The 18866-nt window shown below is 31.8% G+C and overlaps 1 protein-coding gene across 1 annotated transcript; it reads left to right on the forward strand.

Annotated features, from left to right (window-relative positions):
- The first annotated feature begins 32 nt into the window (after positions 1–32).
- On the forward strand, positions 33–7378 carry LOC133194224 (GTPase IMAP family member 4-like). The gene is made up of 4 exons (XM_061330226.1): positions 33–263; positions 552–714; positions 1355–1453; positions 6150–7378. The coding sequence occupies exons 1-4, from the start codon at positions 33–35 to the stop codon at positions 7376–7378; spliced, it is 1722 nt and encodes a 573-aa protein (XP_061186210.1).
- The last annotated feature ends 11488 nt before the right edge of the window (positions 7379–18866 follow it).

Consider the following 18866-nt stretch of genomic DNA (forward strand, 5'->3'; position numbering starts at 1 on the left):
CAAACTTGCAGGAATAGGCTTCATGAAGTTATATGAAAACAAGACGGCCTGCCACGCCTAATTTCGACTGCAGACCACAGAGTAAGGAGACTGGAGTTTGCAAGAGATCATGGAAATTTGCAAATCTGTCACTTGAGATCCGTACTCTTTACAGACAATCCAAATTCTGTGTGGATTTTAATGATGGAAGGTGTCGAGTGTGGAGACAGAAGAATGAGCGTTTCAGTGATGCTGTGTTGCTCAACACGATCGCTTTGGTGGAGGTTCTGTTATGGTGCGAGGAAACATTTCCCTTCAAGGGTCCACGGAGTTGTACATCATCAGAAATTGAGCACTGACCGTATCAGATATAGAGATGGGATTCTTCAACCAATCCTGAGACCAATTGCCGGAGCCATAGGAACATAATTCTTTTGATGGATGATAACGCCAGGCCACACAAAGCAAACATCGCAAACCATTACCTTGAGGCAGAGACTATCGAGAGAATGGAATGACCTTTAAAGTCACCAGACCTCAATCCTATTAAACATGTCCGGGATGTTCTTCAGAGGCAAATTCAGCAACGGGATCCTGCTCCATCCAATACTAAAGAACCTGAAGTTGCTCTGTTAAAGGAATGGGATCGCATTCCCCAAGGACCATCCGTTCACTCATTTGAAGTTTCCCCAGGCGATGCAGGGCTGTTTTTTAAGCAAAGGGAAGCCACACAAAGTATTGACATTCGTTGGATCAATTGTCATTTTTGAATTAATTAAATTATGCAATTACTGGAAAAGGAAATTCACTCTGATTAGGAGGGTTTCCATAACTTTTAATCTTGATCTTCTTTGCGAGTGAACATTTACCATTAGTTACCATTATTATTTTTTTTTTTATCAAATTTGTTTTTATTTTACAGAAGAAACTTTGTGATTTATTTTTTTCATTAAATATACTTTTTCGATATAGAAATTATAATAGAAGATTTTCATAACCCTTAACTTTTTTGTGTTGAGTATATATATATATATATATATATATATATATATATATATATATATATATATATATATATATATATATATATATATATATATATATATATATATATATATATATATATATAATGTTTATATTAAATTCGTCTTTGTTTAGGGAACAATCCGGCCGGCGACAAAGGTGAAGAAGGGTTTTCCCATGGTAAAGATTTTGGACATAGTATTAGAAATTTAAATATTATACGGTCAGGAATATTATGTTTTATTTGTAGTTTTACTTTACTTTCCATAAGAAATCACTTTTTTGATAATGTTCGCAATATACAGTCAATTTTAAATTTCTTTTTTCTATGTTCATTGTGTACTAATTGCAGAAAATTTCAAAGCAAAAGTCAGGATGTATGAAGAACTGCAGAAAGAAGCTCATAACCCTTATACCAATCCAATGAGGGAAATGCGTCGCACTGTTCAAGGTTCTGTAGTTGTATGAAATGCTTTTAGCGACCCTAAATCATTAACCTTACAGAGAAAGTAATTAGATACGTTTATAGTATTGTTATTATAATAAGAACACATGATTATGAATAATGAAAAAAGGGGGGAATATTAACCTTATCAGAGGAAAAAAAAATAGATACGTTTATGCTGTGTTTTTTTAATTACTAAAAGAACACATATTAAAAATGAAATTTACTTATATTGATAAAAGGCATGCATTCTGTTTGAATTATTTAAAGTCTGATGAATCTCTGGTCTAAATTTTATTAAAAAACTCCCAACATTGATTTTCATCAAGACAAAACCTTAGATTCCAATGAAAAAAAAGTTTAAATATGACGCGAGGCTTTCTTTCCGAAATTACTTTGATAACCTATCAAGATATAAGCTTAAGCATGTTCTCAAGAGAGAATTTTCTTTGAAGTTATTTTTTTTAAATACAAATAACTTATAATAAACCCTCTTATATTCAAGATTTACATGCAATTAATATAATGAACACAGAAATAACATTTCTGTAACAAATTGATTTGCTTAATCAATTACTGAATGAAATTGTTCTTTAAACAATGAAAAAAAGGTAGACGTATGGAAGGTAGAGATTACGAACAGTATTCGATCTCAATATTCTTTTGAAAATTTAATTCAAAATTTGGGAATACTGTAGGATATAAACACGTACCCCTGGAAACTCCAGAGCTGGGATCCGGAGCCTAGGAGGAATGAGCATCCTCTGTAGACCATTCGCACTAACCTTAAATCTTGTATATTGATCAGATAGATGGAGTAATCAGAAAGCAAATTTAATATATATACAAAGATTTAACTATCAACATCAATCATGTCAGTCAAAATACGACGCGATGGTCATTGTTTCGACCATAGACTTTTCAAAATGCTAATTTTAAAGAAGCCTGCCTCGTTTACAAAATTTTCTTACTTAGAGCTAGCTCTTTGGTTCGAATAGAATGGAGACATAAACATCAATTGCAGATTATAGTGGTATATGTCAACATAAATAAGAAATTTTGACAATGGAAAAGTTGAAATTATCTCGTTTGTCATATAATATAGTCGTAAGTTTGAACCTTATCATCTACAGTCAGTAAAACATCCAAGTATGTGACAGACCCTGTGATATCTTTTATTTCGAGCTCTCTGGGATATATAAGAAAGTAGCTATTGTTAATTGAAAAAAAAGTCCTCGAAATACCTCATGATAAATGTGAAAATAACGAACAGTGATTGATGTAAAAAAAAATTTGCAAACAATTCAAATCTGTGAACAGGGCATAGCATACGGACTACCGGGAATTCCAGAGGTTCGAGCATGTGCCTAGAAGGAGTAAGTATCCCCTGTTGACCGCCGTGATCAGTATGTAGTGATCAGATAGAGTTAACATTCAGTAATCAAAATTTGTTTAAAAATAAAGGCCCTACAATTCGTTTGAAACATGTCAGTCAAAATACGACCCAATGATAGGCTATATTTTTCAACAAGGTCATTATGACGATCATAGAATTTACGAAATGATGACTTCAAGTGAGGTATTGACTATACATTTAAAATGATACTATTAAGAAATAAACAACAATGTTAAAAAGTTCTCTGGGAAATGAACTTGGTTGGTCACGTGATCGAATCCTGTGAAGCCCAAATCCTCGGTTATCTCGAAGGTTTTTTCTCGGTCCCATTGAGCTCGAGATAACGAGGTTTGACTGTATTTACAAACAGTCTTGAGAACAGAAATAAAATTAATTTATAAACTTTTTTCAGCCTTTTTTTTGTGGTAGAAAAAAGTGGAAAATAATTAAGCAACGAATTGATTTGCCACCCTTATAGCGCCCTCATTCGTCTTAATAAGTGTTAGCATAATGCAACTTTGCATAATATACACATCACGAAAGTACAGTTTACATGTCACAAGTTGACAAGCTGACAAAATGCAAGTTTACGAATTACACATGAGCATTTACATGGCTTGCATTTACATTTCTCAAATTCTGTTGGATAGGTACAATTAATAAGTTGTGATAGAACAATTAACAAAATATGATATTATGATTTACAATTAACAAATAAAGGTTTTCATGACTACATTTTAGGAACTACAGGGTTTGTAATTTTGAAACCGTTGGCTTTCCATAAATGTGAAGCAAGACAGCAATTTACGTCACCCCATACTGCATAAACTAGCAATCACAAAGCTTCAACGCTCTTCAGTGTCCTAATTTGATATATATATATATATATATATATATATATATATATATATATATATATATATATATATATATATATATATATATATATATATATATATATATATATATATATATAATAATAATAATAATAATAATAATAATAATAAATTAATTGAAAGACCTTTTAGTCTTTTCAGCCAGTTTGAGTTGAAAACTCAAATGAGCTGTACTGATCACCCGTTTTCTGCGTACGTATGTCTATCGGTCAAATTCTTCTCAAGAACCACTGGGCGAATTTTTAATAAAGTTGGTACAAAGTATCCTTGGGTAAAGGTGATTCAAAATTGTTAGAAAAGGGCTAAGCCCCCTTTCAAGGGGAGATAATCATGAAAAGGCAAAAATAGGGTTGGGTCATTAAAAAAATTATTTCAACTACTATACCAGAAAAGATGAAACAAGTGTGAAAGGTTCCTGAGGTAGTGTGATTAAAATTGTTTAATCATGACCCCTGGGGCAAAGATTAGGCCATAATAGATAATCAAACTTAAACATTGAAATATGTAGTAAAAAGTAAAAAAAAATCTTCTCAAGAATCATTGTAACAGAAAAGATGAAACTTTCACGAACACTTCTTGAGGTAGTGTAGATTTTTAATTATTCAGATCATAGTCCCCGGCAGATTGGTTGGGCATTCAAATTTTATATAGGAGTATGTAGGGAAATCTTTAACAGTCCTCTTCTCACGGGCAGAAAAAAAAAAACATGATTAATCACATCAATGTGGAAGCAACATCAGATGGTGTAGATTCAAGTATGTTGAAATCTTAACTCCCAAGTGTAAGTTGGGGTCAGAACAGATGATCCTTGTTTTACATAGGAATTTAAAGGGAAAAAAAAACCCTTGTTTCTCAAGAACAAAGCCATGATTCACACCGTATTTATATGAAAGCATCCTTTGGATTCAATTTTGTTCAAATCATGGCCCCTGTCTAAAGAGGTGGGGGGGGGGGGAGGGCACAAAAGGCTTCTTGCATAAGTCTGCGATCAACGACTTCTCTTTCTCTTAATTTCAGAGGACATTTGCCTCTTATGCGCATAGAATTTCAAATACTTGCTATATCATAGTAAACTTAGATAAATAGGTCCCTGAGAATAGTAAATGCAAGGTCAAAATATGACTTTTTTGGCGGAAGGTATTTAATAGGTAAAATTCATCATACAGTAACATGGATTCAGGTCATATGTAAATAACAACAATGACTTAACAATATAAGCAAGGGGGATAGAAACGAAGTTAATGCAAAATATAACTAATTTAGTTCATGTTTAATTAACGAAGGGGAATACCAGTGCATGTGATTATTTTAAATGTCTTCAAAGTTGGAAAAGCAAGCACTTTACTAGAGATGTAGCCAGCATCATCCTAGTATATAAAAGCCTGCCTACAAATTGTCGACTTACGATCATGTTTAAAAATTTTCAAAACTATACCGTTTAAGATAATATTGGGCAAAAAAATTTAACTGCATAATAACCATTTTGTCTTATACTAAGAGCATGCTCTTGGGTATCGAATAAGTTGGGAGACATAAATATCACATGCAGGTGATAGCGGAATATTACTTCATAAATAAGAAAAAAATGACGATGTAAAAGCCGAAGCCATCCCGACTGTCAAACAATTTAGTTGTTAGTTGGGCCTTATCGTCTATAGTCAGTAAAACATAACGATTTGAAATAGATGTGACAGACAATGTGGTGCCTTTAATTTCAATGGGATATATGGAGTCGATATATGAATGGAAATAACTATAACTATAGCAGTTGTTTGAAATATGAAAAAAACAAGTTTTTTATTCATCGTGAGGAATAGTTGTATAAATTGTAGAAAATGCATATATTTCGATGTTATTGCCTTTAAAAAAATGGTGATCGACTTAAAATTTTTCTTAAAGTTATTTGAGTTTTTGAGAATCCACATTTGATTTATATAACTTTCAGAAGAAGTTATAAATGAAAGGGTAAACAATTTAAAAATGAACAGATAGGTAAAGGTAATTGCGATTAATATCAAAATAATGCAAAATTGAATTTCAAGATAAGAATTTTTGAAAGCTTTCGTACTTAAGTAACTATCACTGAAATGAAAATTAAGGTTTTTGAATAATCATCACAAATAGAAAAATGTTCAAATAAACAAGCTATAATTTTTTGAAGAAATCTTCTGGATGTAAAATTTTTTTCCCAAGAAGGTGCACAACCACATTTTCTTTTTTGCTTTCTACTATTGCTTTGTTCGTGTAAATAAAAAAAGGACCACACTGTAGGTTTAATTGTACTCTATAATGAATACTTAATTTTTTTTTTCAACTCTTCTTATGATTAAATTTTCTACTTATCATTTCCTAAAGTTCATTTCTATGTCGATTGTAAGGGGATTTATTCGCAATTTTCATTTTTTTCCAGTTAGGGGTAATTATAAAAAATGCATTGGAAATTGGATGGACCAAGAAATCAGGATTGTGTTGTTTGGGAAAACTGGAAGCGGGAAAAGTGCCTCAGGGAATACTATTCTTGGAGAGAAAATGTTTGAATCCAGTCTTTCGGGGTCATCGGTGACGAGCAAATGTTCCAAAAAGCACGCTATCAGATTTGACAGGAAAATATTAATTGTCGACACACCTGGGATTTTTGATACAAGGCATTCACAAGAAATAATTCAGAATGAAATAGTTAAATGCATTAGCATTACATCACCAGGTCCCCACGCATTTATTCTTGTATTATCCTTAACTAGATACACAGAAGAAGAACACAATTCCGTCATGCATTTTGTCAAACATTTTGGCGAAGATATATACAGATATTTTATCGTTCTATTCACCCGCAAGGATGACTTAGACGAAGAAGGGAAAACACTATTGGAGCATATTCAGACAGTTCCACCAGAACTTCAATTATTCATTCAAAAATGTGGTGGAAGAGTAACTGCCTTCAACAATAGACTAAAGGGCGAAGAAATGGACGGGCAAGTCGTAGAGTTGTTATCAATGATTTTGGAAAACGTAGAGAATAATAACGGCAAATGGTACACAAATGAAATGTATGTAAAAGCTGAAAGACTTATCAAAGAAAGGGAGGCACAAGAACTGAAAAGGGCAAAAGAAGAAAGAGATAAAGAAATCCAGGCCATAGAAAAGAAATTAGCCGAAAAATACGAAGCGAAATTTGCAAGGGAAGAAGAAAGGTTTAGAGAAGCACAATCCAAACTTGATGAACTGATCTGGAAGCAGAGACAAGAAGAAGATCAATCAGAACGTTTAAAAGAAAAGGTAAAAGATTTAGAAAAACAACTTGTAGAAAGCAAGGAGGAGGAAAGAGATGGAATAAAGAAAACGTTGGAATTTATGCAAAACGAGTTAGCTGTTAATAAAGCAAACGCGGAAAAAGATGCGCGTGAAATTGAAAAATTGAAAGAAAAGAAAGAAAAGGAAGAAAGAAGACGGGAAAAGATGCGAAGAGAAGAGGAAGAGGAAAGAATGAGAATGAAAGCAGAAACAGAGCAAAGATTTAGAGGAATGGAGGAAAACGTTAGGGATACTATAAGAACGGAAATTGAGAAAGAAAAAGGCATCTTCAGTAAAATCAAAGATGGAATTTCTAGATTTTTTAGTTGGATAAATCCTTTCAAATAGTTCTGACTGTGATGAATGAAGTCCATTCGTAGTTATGTGAATACTTTGTATTACTAATATTACTTTTAATTATTTGTTTTTCGCAAATCATTATACACTTTTTCCATTATACTTTGTGCATTCTGTCATTTGAGTAATTTGAATTGATCGAAGGGTAGTAAATACAAAATATATCAAAATGAACAAAATAGGAAACATTTCTTTATATATCAAAAAATAACTCTCTAATATAAATAAGTCTTTAATACTTGAAAATTATTTTGAAAATTGGCGGCTTCATGTACATGTAAAACGCCATATGTAAAATGCGAATTAAACCTCCAAAAAGATAATTTTTCAACATACCTCTTTCAATTAATCTTTGAAGTGTTTTATGTGTAACTCTTCTCTAAATCATTTTATTTTATTTTTTTCCCCCTCTATTTTCTTTTCTATTTCGTCTTTTAGAAACTTTAATTATAAACTGCAAATGAAATTGAAGATGGTCTAAAGAGAGAATAAAGATAAACTGAACTTCATTTTTATCTCTGTGTTCTAAGGAATTACTACAAAAATATTTACGTCGCCTGCGTGGCCGGTGGTTAGAGTGTCTGCTCTAGAGTCGCGAAGTAAGGAGTTGATCCTTACGTCGCGGGTTCGAATCCCACTGTGGGACGTGGAGACCGGTTCTTCGGATGAGACCGTATAAACCGAGGTCCCGTGTCGTAGTAGGTGCTGGCACGAAAAAGATCACTCACTGCTCAATGGCCATAAGTGCCGAGTATAGGAGAAAATTTGCAGCTCTCCACCGGCAAGTGGTGGCGTCTCCATATGAGTGAAAATTTCTCGAGAGGGACGTTAAACAACATACAAACAAACAAACAAAAATATTTACGACTGAGAATCGAACAATTTTAAAAGCAAACATCTTTTTCTAAGTGAAACATATTGTATTTCTAGATACCTCAGAAGCAATAAATATACATAAAGGATAGAGAATATATTTGTTTATTTGTTTTGTTTGTTTAAAGTTCTTTTGAGAATTTTTTTACTCATATTGAGACACCACCACTTGCCGGTAGAGGACTGAAAATTTACCGCCATTGAGCAGCTAAGGATCCTTTTCGTGCCAGCACCTACTGCGACAAGTGACCTTGGTTCTCATCCGGAGGACTGGTCTCCACGTCCAGCAGTGGGATTCGAACACACGACTTAAGGATCAACTTCTTACTCCGCGACTCTAGAGCAAACGCTTTTATATAACCACTGCACCAATAAAAAATATAGATAGAATATATATATATATATATATATATATATATATATATATATATATATATATATATATATATATATATATATATATATATATATATATATATTTAGATAGATAGATAGAAAATATAAGAAATTAAGAAATAGTTCAAACAAAAAACAAAGTGTGCCTTGTCCAAACACATGCATGCGTAACAGACAAAAAATATGAAAAGAAAGAATCTTCGATCTTGTTTGCTTCTTTGCGAGAATTCAAGATTTTTATTCTTTTACATAAGTACATAATACATCCACATGTTTGAATTGATAAGAGTTAATATCATCTGGAGCATTATTTTTGGGAGAATTTTTTCACTCATATAGACCTCAGCCTAAACTGGTGAAGGGTTTCAGATTTAAACCTATAGGCCAATTGAACAGTGTGGGTTATCGTTCCAACGCCTACCGTGACACCTTGGACCTTGGTTTTTAAAGTCTCATCCGAAAGACTCGTGACTTTCACATTTAATGCCGGGCGCTTGGCGAAGGAACGGTCACTACCTATGTTTAAGCTTTAAGTTTAATGCGGTGCGGCGAACGAAAATCGAACCCGGGTCTTCCGATCAAGTCCCTACTACTAGCCATTAAGTCTGTAGAGTATTACGTCCAGATTGACAAATGAACTATACTAATATCATATAGACTAATATCACAAGTTATATTTCAAAAACGTTGACTCTCTATCTCTAGTAACCCCACCCTACCCCCAGAGCAAACTTGAATCTACACTACCTGAGGATGCTTCCATATTTATATGACTAATCAGGGATGGCCTTGCTTTTCTTGAGAATATTAACTAAAGAATTTTTTCTATATATTCCGACATAAAACCTTGATCTCCCATTGTCAACAAACCCTCCCCCTACCCCCACACTCACCTCGCGGAGGTCATGCTTTGAACAAATTTGAATCTACGCTCCCTGAATATGCTTCAATATCAATTTGACTAGTCTTGATCTTGCTGTTCTAGAATGTTTTTAAAGATTTTTCCCCTGTATACTTCTCTGTAAATTTTGATTGCCTATTGTAGTCCAACTGTTGCACCGGAGGTCATGATTTGAACAAGCTTGAAATTACATTACCCGAGCATGCTTCTTTTTTATATCAATTTGACTTATTATGGTTTTACTGTTCTTGAGAAGAATATTTCTAATGATTTTTTCCTATATACATGTATTCCCATGTACAACTTTTATCCCAGAGGGTGACCCCCTCCTACTCCTTGGGGCAATTATTTGAACAAACTTTAATCAAATAAAATATTATTAAGAATCAGAGACAAAAAACAAGATGAGTTTGTGAAACACTGATGCCCCCGTATGGCAGCTTATGGCGAAGGTTAAAGTTTCTCAAATGCAAGTCAAAATCAAGGCCAAAAGATAAAAAAAATGTTGGTACGCAAAGAAAGGTCTTGCCTCAAGAAATATACCTGTGAAGTATGAAAGCCCTAGCACCAACCATTCAAAAGTTATAGCCAACGTTAAAGTTTTTCAAAAGTAGGTCAAACTCCTATGTCAAGGTCAAAGAATCAAACCTGCTGGTATCCAAATTAAGGTCTTGTCACAAGGATTACATATTTGAAGTATGAAATCTCCAGCACCAACCAATCAAAAGTTATGGCCAAGGTTAAAGTTTTCAAAAGTAGGTCAAACTCCTTTGTCAAGGTCAAAGGGTCAAAGTGGTTGGTATCCAAAGGAAGGTGATGTCATAAGGATTGCATATGTGAAGTTTGAAAGCCCTAGCATCAACCATTCCAAAGTAATGACCAACGTTAATTAATTTTAAGCAGAACATTGCTAGACCTCTTCAGCATCGGAGGTTTAAACGAATAGGATATTACTATGAAAAATCAACAACTTTATATTTTGTTGGATTTGAACCTTTTAAAGGTAAGAAACGAAAGTTTTATAGAGATAGAGACTTAAAAGGATGTCCAAAGGAAAAAGATGAAGCGGGCAGCTAATTCATTTTAGGTCGTATTGATTGAAACAAGCGGTCGAAGTCCGGGAACGAAATCCCGAATGAGATTATGTGACACTAGTCTGAGATTCGTAGGGACACCAGACCAAAAGTTTTCGTCCCTACGAATCTCGCTGAGATAAGGGATTGTCAAATTCAGAAAGTGAGAAATGTTATGGGTTATGAACGACGTGAAATTTTTGTGTATTTTCTGCTTGTTAGAATATGATCATGTGCGACTGAAATTTGAATCCGATCAAGAGCAACAAGAACATTGGTGAATTGTAATGCGTCTCCAACAGACGCCGGGTTAAGTAATAACTAATTGCCGTTCAAACAAATCTAAGGTAGGTATTTAAAATGCATCATGTATATTTTATGCCAAATGCCGTGTGTACGAGCGGTGAAACTGTCACTTGATATAAATAACTTATGTATAGTAATGCATGTTTCTCTAACTACTGGGTTCGATTAATGACGTATAGCAGGTTGTTGATCGTGTTGCTTTTGACATACATAAAAATGCCTTTGCTAATGAAATTGCTAGTAAAATAAAAAGGTATGAGTCATATGTTTTTCTCAAACCTGTTTTATTCTGTACTGGAGAATAATAACAATAAAAGATTTTTTCCCTTGCTGGAGAATTATTTATTACAATAATTGTTTTTCTTTTTAATATCACAACTATCAAAAGATAAAAAGAAAATGGAACATTGAAGGTGGGATACATTTCTTATCAAACTTCATCATAGAATTGCGAACCCAAAGACAACGGTCATGCGAAGCTTGAAACTGTTAGCTTAACAATATTCCGAAGAAGGATCGTCTGCAATGTTACACATTCGAACAAAACATCATGAAATTTACATACATTTACAAGCTTATTAATGTAAGTTTATGCGTTTGTATTTATAGCTTATGATAAGGTCTGATGAATATACTGTAAAGAGAAGCGGAGATAGAAAATACCTTTGGAATATATATAATCCATATTTTTTATTCTATAAGCTAAATCAACAATTACACTGTAATGTATTTCAGAACAATGTGGAAACATAATGATTTTCCCTAATCAATATAAAAATACGATTGTATTATTCTTAGATTCGGGATATTTTCACAGACTCTGAAATTAAGCTAAGCTTATTAATTATGTCTAAATGTCCAATATAAAAAAAAAACAGAAAGAAAGAAAAAGAAAAAAGAAAAAAGAAAAAAAATGGAAATATATGTTTATTGATAAAAATAAGTTATGATAAATACAGATTGATACAACAATTTTTTTCTTCTTAGAGACATTGGGTTCCACTATAAAGAAATTGAAAGAAAACTCTATAATTAATATAGGCCACAGCAGAGACCAGTCTATATGGTTTTTTTTTTTGTTAGAAAGTGCACATATGGTGATATTATTTTTTTTTATTTTTGTATAATCTCTTATTGATAACATAAATAACTAGAGTGTTCCAAGGAACGCATGTGTCGCCTGCTTTGATTATTAAAGATGTGAATAAATCGAAGAATGGTCACTTTTTTTTTAAATTTACTTTTAGCATGATAGTTCATGCATTTGCCTGCAAAGTTGAATTAAACAGCCCAGGGTATTTTTTGCGAAGTAGGGCAAAGGTCAAGATCAAGTATGTCTTATGTCTTATAACAAAAAGTGCACATACTAAATAGCATATATTTACCTCTTAAATGACAAAGAATATGTAGTATATCGGCACTATGAACAATTTTGAAAAATAAGTCAAAGGTCAAGGACAGGGGTCACGAAGTCGGTAACCATGGTAATTTACAAAAGCCATAGTGACAAGTAATACATGTGCAAAATAGCAAAACTATACCTCTTACAGTTCACTTGATATAGGGCGTGACTGACGGACAGGCAGACAGACAGACAGGTAAAGTGATTCCTAAGTGCCGCTCTGCAGAAATTTCTACAAAAAAAAATCAATTTAATTTTTACAAAAAATATTTTATGTTATGTTATTGATGCTGTTAATGCTTTAATTTCTTTCCATTTTATATGAGGTTTAAAGTAATGGTTTTAAAAGTGCTTCCCAGATAGTAGTGTGTAAAGCATTAATGCTAAGTATGCTACAGATTCGAATGGCACAATGATAATGTTTTTTCCCGACATTTAACATTTACTGTATTTTGATTCCATCATCACGCCAAGCAGCATCTCCAAAAATCACGGGCGTGGTCAAGTGACATAGAACCAGTGTATAACGATCAGCACGTAAATTTAATGGTTTGCATCCAAATATTATCGTATTATGTTTATAGTTTACACAACAGAATATATAGCGTCCTGTAAGAGACCTTTAAATATGCTTTCATTAGTACGTAAGCATGTTATTTAACTTTTGTTACATTGATTAATGCAAATGAAAAACGAACTTTGTTATTTCAGTTCAACCAAGCACATGTAAACAAGTACAATGATATCAGAAACATTCAGTTTCTTGTTATTGAAATATTTTACCTTCTTTATTCACAATAAAATAACAATTTACCTGCAGTTTTAAAATTTTTGTATGGAACAACCCTGATAATAAAGATGAAATATTTATTACATACTCTCTTTATTTGCATAATAAGAATTCTATACGAAAGTTAAATTGATCTTAACACAAAAGTAAACCTTTAATTTTTCATTACCTATCATTTAATAAGATATATTTCTAAGCTAATCTTAACGTTTGTTATTGTTCTTTTCTTTGTAGTTTTTAAATCATGGAGATAGAAACAATAGAAACGTTTTTAAAGGAGCTGAATTTGAAAGATGATATTGACACTTTTAAAAGGAATCATATTGACTTCAAGGTTTTGAAAAGAATGAATGAGGACGACTTTAAGAAAATAGGAATTTCCATTGGAAAAAGGATAAAAATTGTGGAAGAATTAAAGAGGAGAAAAACAAATAGTCTCTCTCTTTTTCTCTCTATATATTAATGCATTAATGAATAAACAAAAGAGTATTTTATAAAAAAGATTCTCAAGATTCATTTTCTCACAAACAATCAATCTTTTCTTAAGTAATATTAGAGCATGAGTATTTAAGAGCAGAAAGCGTAGAAGCGTAACTCCTTATTTTCGTATCAATAAAAAGACATGATTAAATAAGATCAGATATTGACTCTCCTGTTATACTTAACACATTGTTTTTCAATGCATATCTATTTCAGCAGATGAACAAACAACAAAGGAACCACCCCTAACAGCTTTGGTGGCGAAGGAAAAGAAACAAGGTTTTGTAACTTGGTGACAACGTTATTTAATCTCAGCATAGCATAAAATTCTCAATTATAAATTGTAAAATTGTATTTCTGAGTTAAATTGAATTAATAATCAAAGTATAATTTGTAAAATTTGTCTAAACCGGATTCTGAGTACGCCGAAAGTTTATGCATATTGACTTTAATTTTTAGTCCTATATGCACTAATGTGTTCACTTATAAAAAAAAAATCTGTTTAGTCCGGATATTGTCTATTCTGTATTACGTAAGGCCATATTTGTCCCAACTGTTCACAAATAACGGTGTTTCCTCCTATCCGGCCAAACAATATTACCAGAGTCACTTCAATGCAATTTACACCTTGTGAGGTAGATGTGCTAGCGTGTCTCCTTTTGCATAACGAACTGAAACTCGAAGCTGACACAATCCACTTAAATAAATAAATAGGCATAGTTACAAAAAAATTTAAAATACAACTGTGATTACACGTTTCACTTGTTTTCAATTCCATATCACAGAGTATACCATGTAATCAATGTAATCTATTTACAAATCAAATTATCAATCGGGATCGACTCTAGATGTCCTCAAAATGGCGGCTTAAAGGGGCCTGGACACAGATTTGAAGTTAATATTTTCACAAATTTTCTATACAATATCATGACTTATATGTTGATATAGCATTTCACACAGAAATATAATAAAAGCGCGCTCAGAAACATTTTTTATCTGGAAATTATTGAAACTACGAATTTCGGGACGCGTTTGATTGCCAAATCCTTTTACTTTTACAAAGTAAACTTTATCCTTAATACTTAAGAAAAGTAGATATTTTGTTGTGTACAGTGTATAATGAAAAATACTAACACTATAATCCAGAAAAATTAAAGAAGATATGTGAGAAAGCAAAACCAACTCACTAGCATTGTCAGTCCGTTCTTAGTGATATGTGCAGAGATTAACAAATTGAACACATCCAGTGAAACGGAAACATTTACAAGAACAGAGCTTGTGCCCTCTTTACAAATACAGATGTTTGACGTGATGTAGAGAAAAATATCGTTGTCATTAAATTCTAAGAATATTCATATAAGTTCAATTCATTTTACTGTTTTTTTTTTTAAAGCATAGAAATTTAACATCTAAACAATGTCCAGGCCCCTTTAACACCACAGGAAAGTCGGTCGTGAATGTTTAATAAAAGTTTAAATGTCATATCAATAATTATCAAATCGTAAATTATTTTATGTTGAATGTGCTTTTTGACCTACGAAACCCGTGCTTTATTTATACGTGTCTGCAGAGTTTGTCTTCGTTTTACAATTCACGTTGAGATTGTAATCTCTGCATTTGTCTGAAAAGTTTGATAATTCCTTGTTTAACAAAATCTTACAATTTTCAACATTGATTAGTAATTAATTAATCGAATTACGAACTTATTTCCACAGATGAGATACCAGACTGCCAGAAGAAAAGGTTCATGACTACTATGCGAACAAGGACAACACAACAAGGTTTTTATGCCCTACCATTAAATGGTGTAGCATTTTTATTACTACATGTACCTTCTGTCTGACATTCAGCCATTCCTCCATAGTTTATTTTCTGTGCCTGAAGATAATAAAGTTATTAATCTGTAATAGACTAGACAAAGAGTCTGCAAATATTTTAACCCACCTTTATTTCGAAGTTAAGGTAGTACATGTAAAACGCTATAAGCAAAATAAACTTTCATAAATTCACAATCATAACAAATGCACATCTCTCATGTAAAATACATACATAGTATCCTAAATTATGAAATAATTTTATTTGATAATTAATTGATTTTGTGAATCAAATAAGTATATGAAAAACACAGAAAAAACGTCATTAAGTTTAATCACAGAAGAGACATTTGTGACACTACAGTTAAACCGTAGAATTATTTTTGTTGTTGTTGTTTCACGTCCCTTTTGAGAAATTTATACTCTTATTGCGACGCTACCACTTGCCGGTTGAGAGCTGCAAATTTAGTCCCGTACACAGCACTTACGGCCTTTAAGCAGTAAGTGATCTTTTTCGTGTAAGCACCTACTGCGGTCTCATCCAAAGGACCGATCTCGACGTTGCACAATGAATTAGAACCTGCAACGTAAGGATCGATGCTTTAGAATCTTTTAAGACCACGGTAAAAATTTTAGTTTGTAAACTTAAGGTCAGACGACACGTTCCTCAAAAATATACAATTTTTCCGCAATAATTTGTCGTTGAAGTATTGTTACCTATACAAGTTTCGTGACAAAAAATTGAGGTACCTTACCAGGCAACTGTGCAAGATACATGTACCAGAGGGTGATATTTCTTATATAATCCTTATGGATAATCTTTTCAATTGCCAGTGTCACAATTTTTGAAGAAGTTATTTTTCTATAAACATTTTAAAAACAATTTTGAAATCACAAGGGAATGAAAATTATGAACAACTTTTGATATACCATTAAGAGACCCAAAACAAATATATATATATATATATATATATATATATATATATATATATATATATATATATATATATATATATATATATATATATATATATATATATATATATATATATATATATATATATATATATATATATATATATAAAGCACTAAAAATGACCAACAACACGAAAAATAATAATTGTCAAATTTTCGGGACGACCTGTCCCTTCCTCAGGACAAAGAAAAAAGTTAAGAATTCATAAAACAAAGGAAACAGAGAAACAAAAACAACTAGCACTACTACTGAACTACCAAACACTAAATATTTACAGTTTTACATGTTTAATTTGAAGTTTATAAACAGTTGTGAACAAAGAAATCCGGAGCGCTATGAATTGAGTCCGGTCTATCGGGTGTACTCTGGTGAAGTGCGATTTACATAATTGAACGAATTAATTATCGCTAATTAATTACGACCAAGCAGTAAATCGTACATTGTCGTATTCTCTCAATATAGCGTAACTATACATGATAAAAAGAAATTAAAGATAATATGGAAGGGCAATTTTAAAATATGAATTTGGATATATTTTAAATTTGGAAATCTATATATATATATATATATATATATATATATATATATATATATATATATATATATATATATATATATATATATATATATATATATATATATATATATATATATATATATCTAGTAGAGAACATCCATCCCAAACTACAGAACAATATTCAAGTAGTGGTCTAATAAAAGTTGTGTACATTTTAGATAGTGTGTTTCTACCAATGTTGTATTTTAGCTTTTTTAGAAGGCCTAATCTTTGGTAAGCCTGTTCAACTATATTGTCTATATGTTCAGATCAATTGAGATTTTGGCTCAATAGTAGTCCTAGATGTTTATGAGAGGTTATGTATTCTAATTTACTTCGTTGAAATTGCAGTTTAGGAAAAAAATAATTAGATCTTAATGTAAAGAATAATGCTTTTGTTTTGGATGGGATGAACTTCATAAGCCATTTGGAAGACCACCTATCAAGAATTTCTAAATCGTGATTCAAGATATATTCAATAGTTGCCACATTATATGAGGAACATTGCAACGAGTTATCATCTGCAAACAATCTTCATAATGAAATCATGTTTTCTGACACATCATTCACATAAATAAAAAAAGTAAATGACCAAGAACTGATTCTTGTGGTACACCAGCATTAATGTTTCTACAAGACGAAAAAATATCTTTATATATAACTTTCTGCCTTCTATTACATAAGTAACTCTCAAGCCAGGTAAGAATGTTACCACATAAACCGTATGTCTTTAATCTAAAAAGTAAACCTTTATGCCACACTCTGTCGAACGCTTTGGACAGATCGCAGAATACCATGCAACAAAATTTTCCTTCATCGATATTCTTAACAATGCTGTGATAAGTTTCATGTAATTAATAAAGAGTTGAGTGACCTGGCAAAAAACCGGCTTGAAATTTGTAAAATAAGTTATTTTGATGAAAGTAATTGTACACATGTTTAAATATAATTCTTTGGTTTTTAGTACTTTATATATATATATATATATATATATATATATATATATATATATATATATATATATATATATATATATATATATATATATATATATATATATATATATATATATATATATATATATATATATATATATATATATATATATATATATATATATATATATATATATATATATATATATATATATATCAATGTATCAGAACTTCCCTATGCCAACATTGACTTCTCCTATGTCATTATTAAAACTGAAAGCATCAATCAATAGAAAAAAATAGTAATCTCAATAAACAATTCCTAGCTCGTTAACATTTTAAGCATTGAAAATATTTATATATACCTTAATACCAAATACAACCTATTGACCCGTTATGTAATTTCATTCTCTAACTGGTATTGAGACACCACCACTTGCCAATGGAGGGCTGTAAATTTTAGACCTATTCTTTCCACTTAGGGCCATTGATCAGTGAGGAATCTTATTCGTGCGAGCACCTACTGAGGCACGGGACCTCTATTGATACAGTCTCATCCAAAGGACCTGTCTCCACGTTCAAAATTTATTTTACGTCTCTTTCGAGAATTTTCTACTTATATTGAGACACAACTTGCCGATGGAGGGCTGCAAATTTTAGACCTTTACTTGGCACTTAGGGTCATTGAGCAGCGTGTGATCTTTTTCGTGCCAGTACCTACTGCGACCTCGATTTATACATCTCACCCGAAGGACCGGTCTCCAAGTTTAAAATACATGTATTCCGATAAAGAGATAATATCAGAGATGTGAAAAATAAACTGCTGAATAAAAGAAAAAAATATTTAAATATATAACTAAGATAATTATACTTCATATAATGAAGGCTTCTTCATTAATACAGAGAACTCGTCTTATTCAATCGTTTAAAACAACAATAAAGGAGACAGTTTTAAATTAAAAAGATACTTTCAAGAA

This window comes from Saccostrea echinata, unplaced genomic scaffold (assembly GCF_033153115.1).
Source record: "Saccostrea echinata isolate AGI-Se365-2 ecotype Australia unplaced genomic scaffold, CSIRO_AGI_Sech_v1 ptg000029l, whole genome shotgun sequence".
Taxonomy (NCBI): domain Eukaryota; kingdom Metazoa; phylum Mollusca; class Bivalvia; order Ostreida; family Ostreidae; genus Saccostrea; species Saccostrea echinata.

What these genes read in the sequence shown, in the direction of transcription:
- LOC133194224 (XM_061330226.1), top strand. Translation starts at nt 33, where the DNA reads ATGAAAACAAGACGGCCTGCCACGCCTAATTTCGACTGCAGACCACAG. An exon ending in ACACGATCGCTTTGGTGGAG is followed by an intron (nt 264 to 551) that starts GTTCTGTTATGG and finishes GATGTTCTTCAG; the next exon opens with AGGCAAATTCAGCAACGGGA. An exon ending in GCAAAGGGAAGCCACACAAA is followed by an intron (nt 715 to 1,354) that starts GTATTGACATTC and finishes TACTAATTGCAG; the next exon opens with AAAATTTCAAAGCAAAAGTC.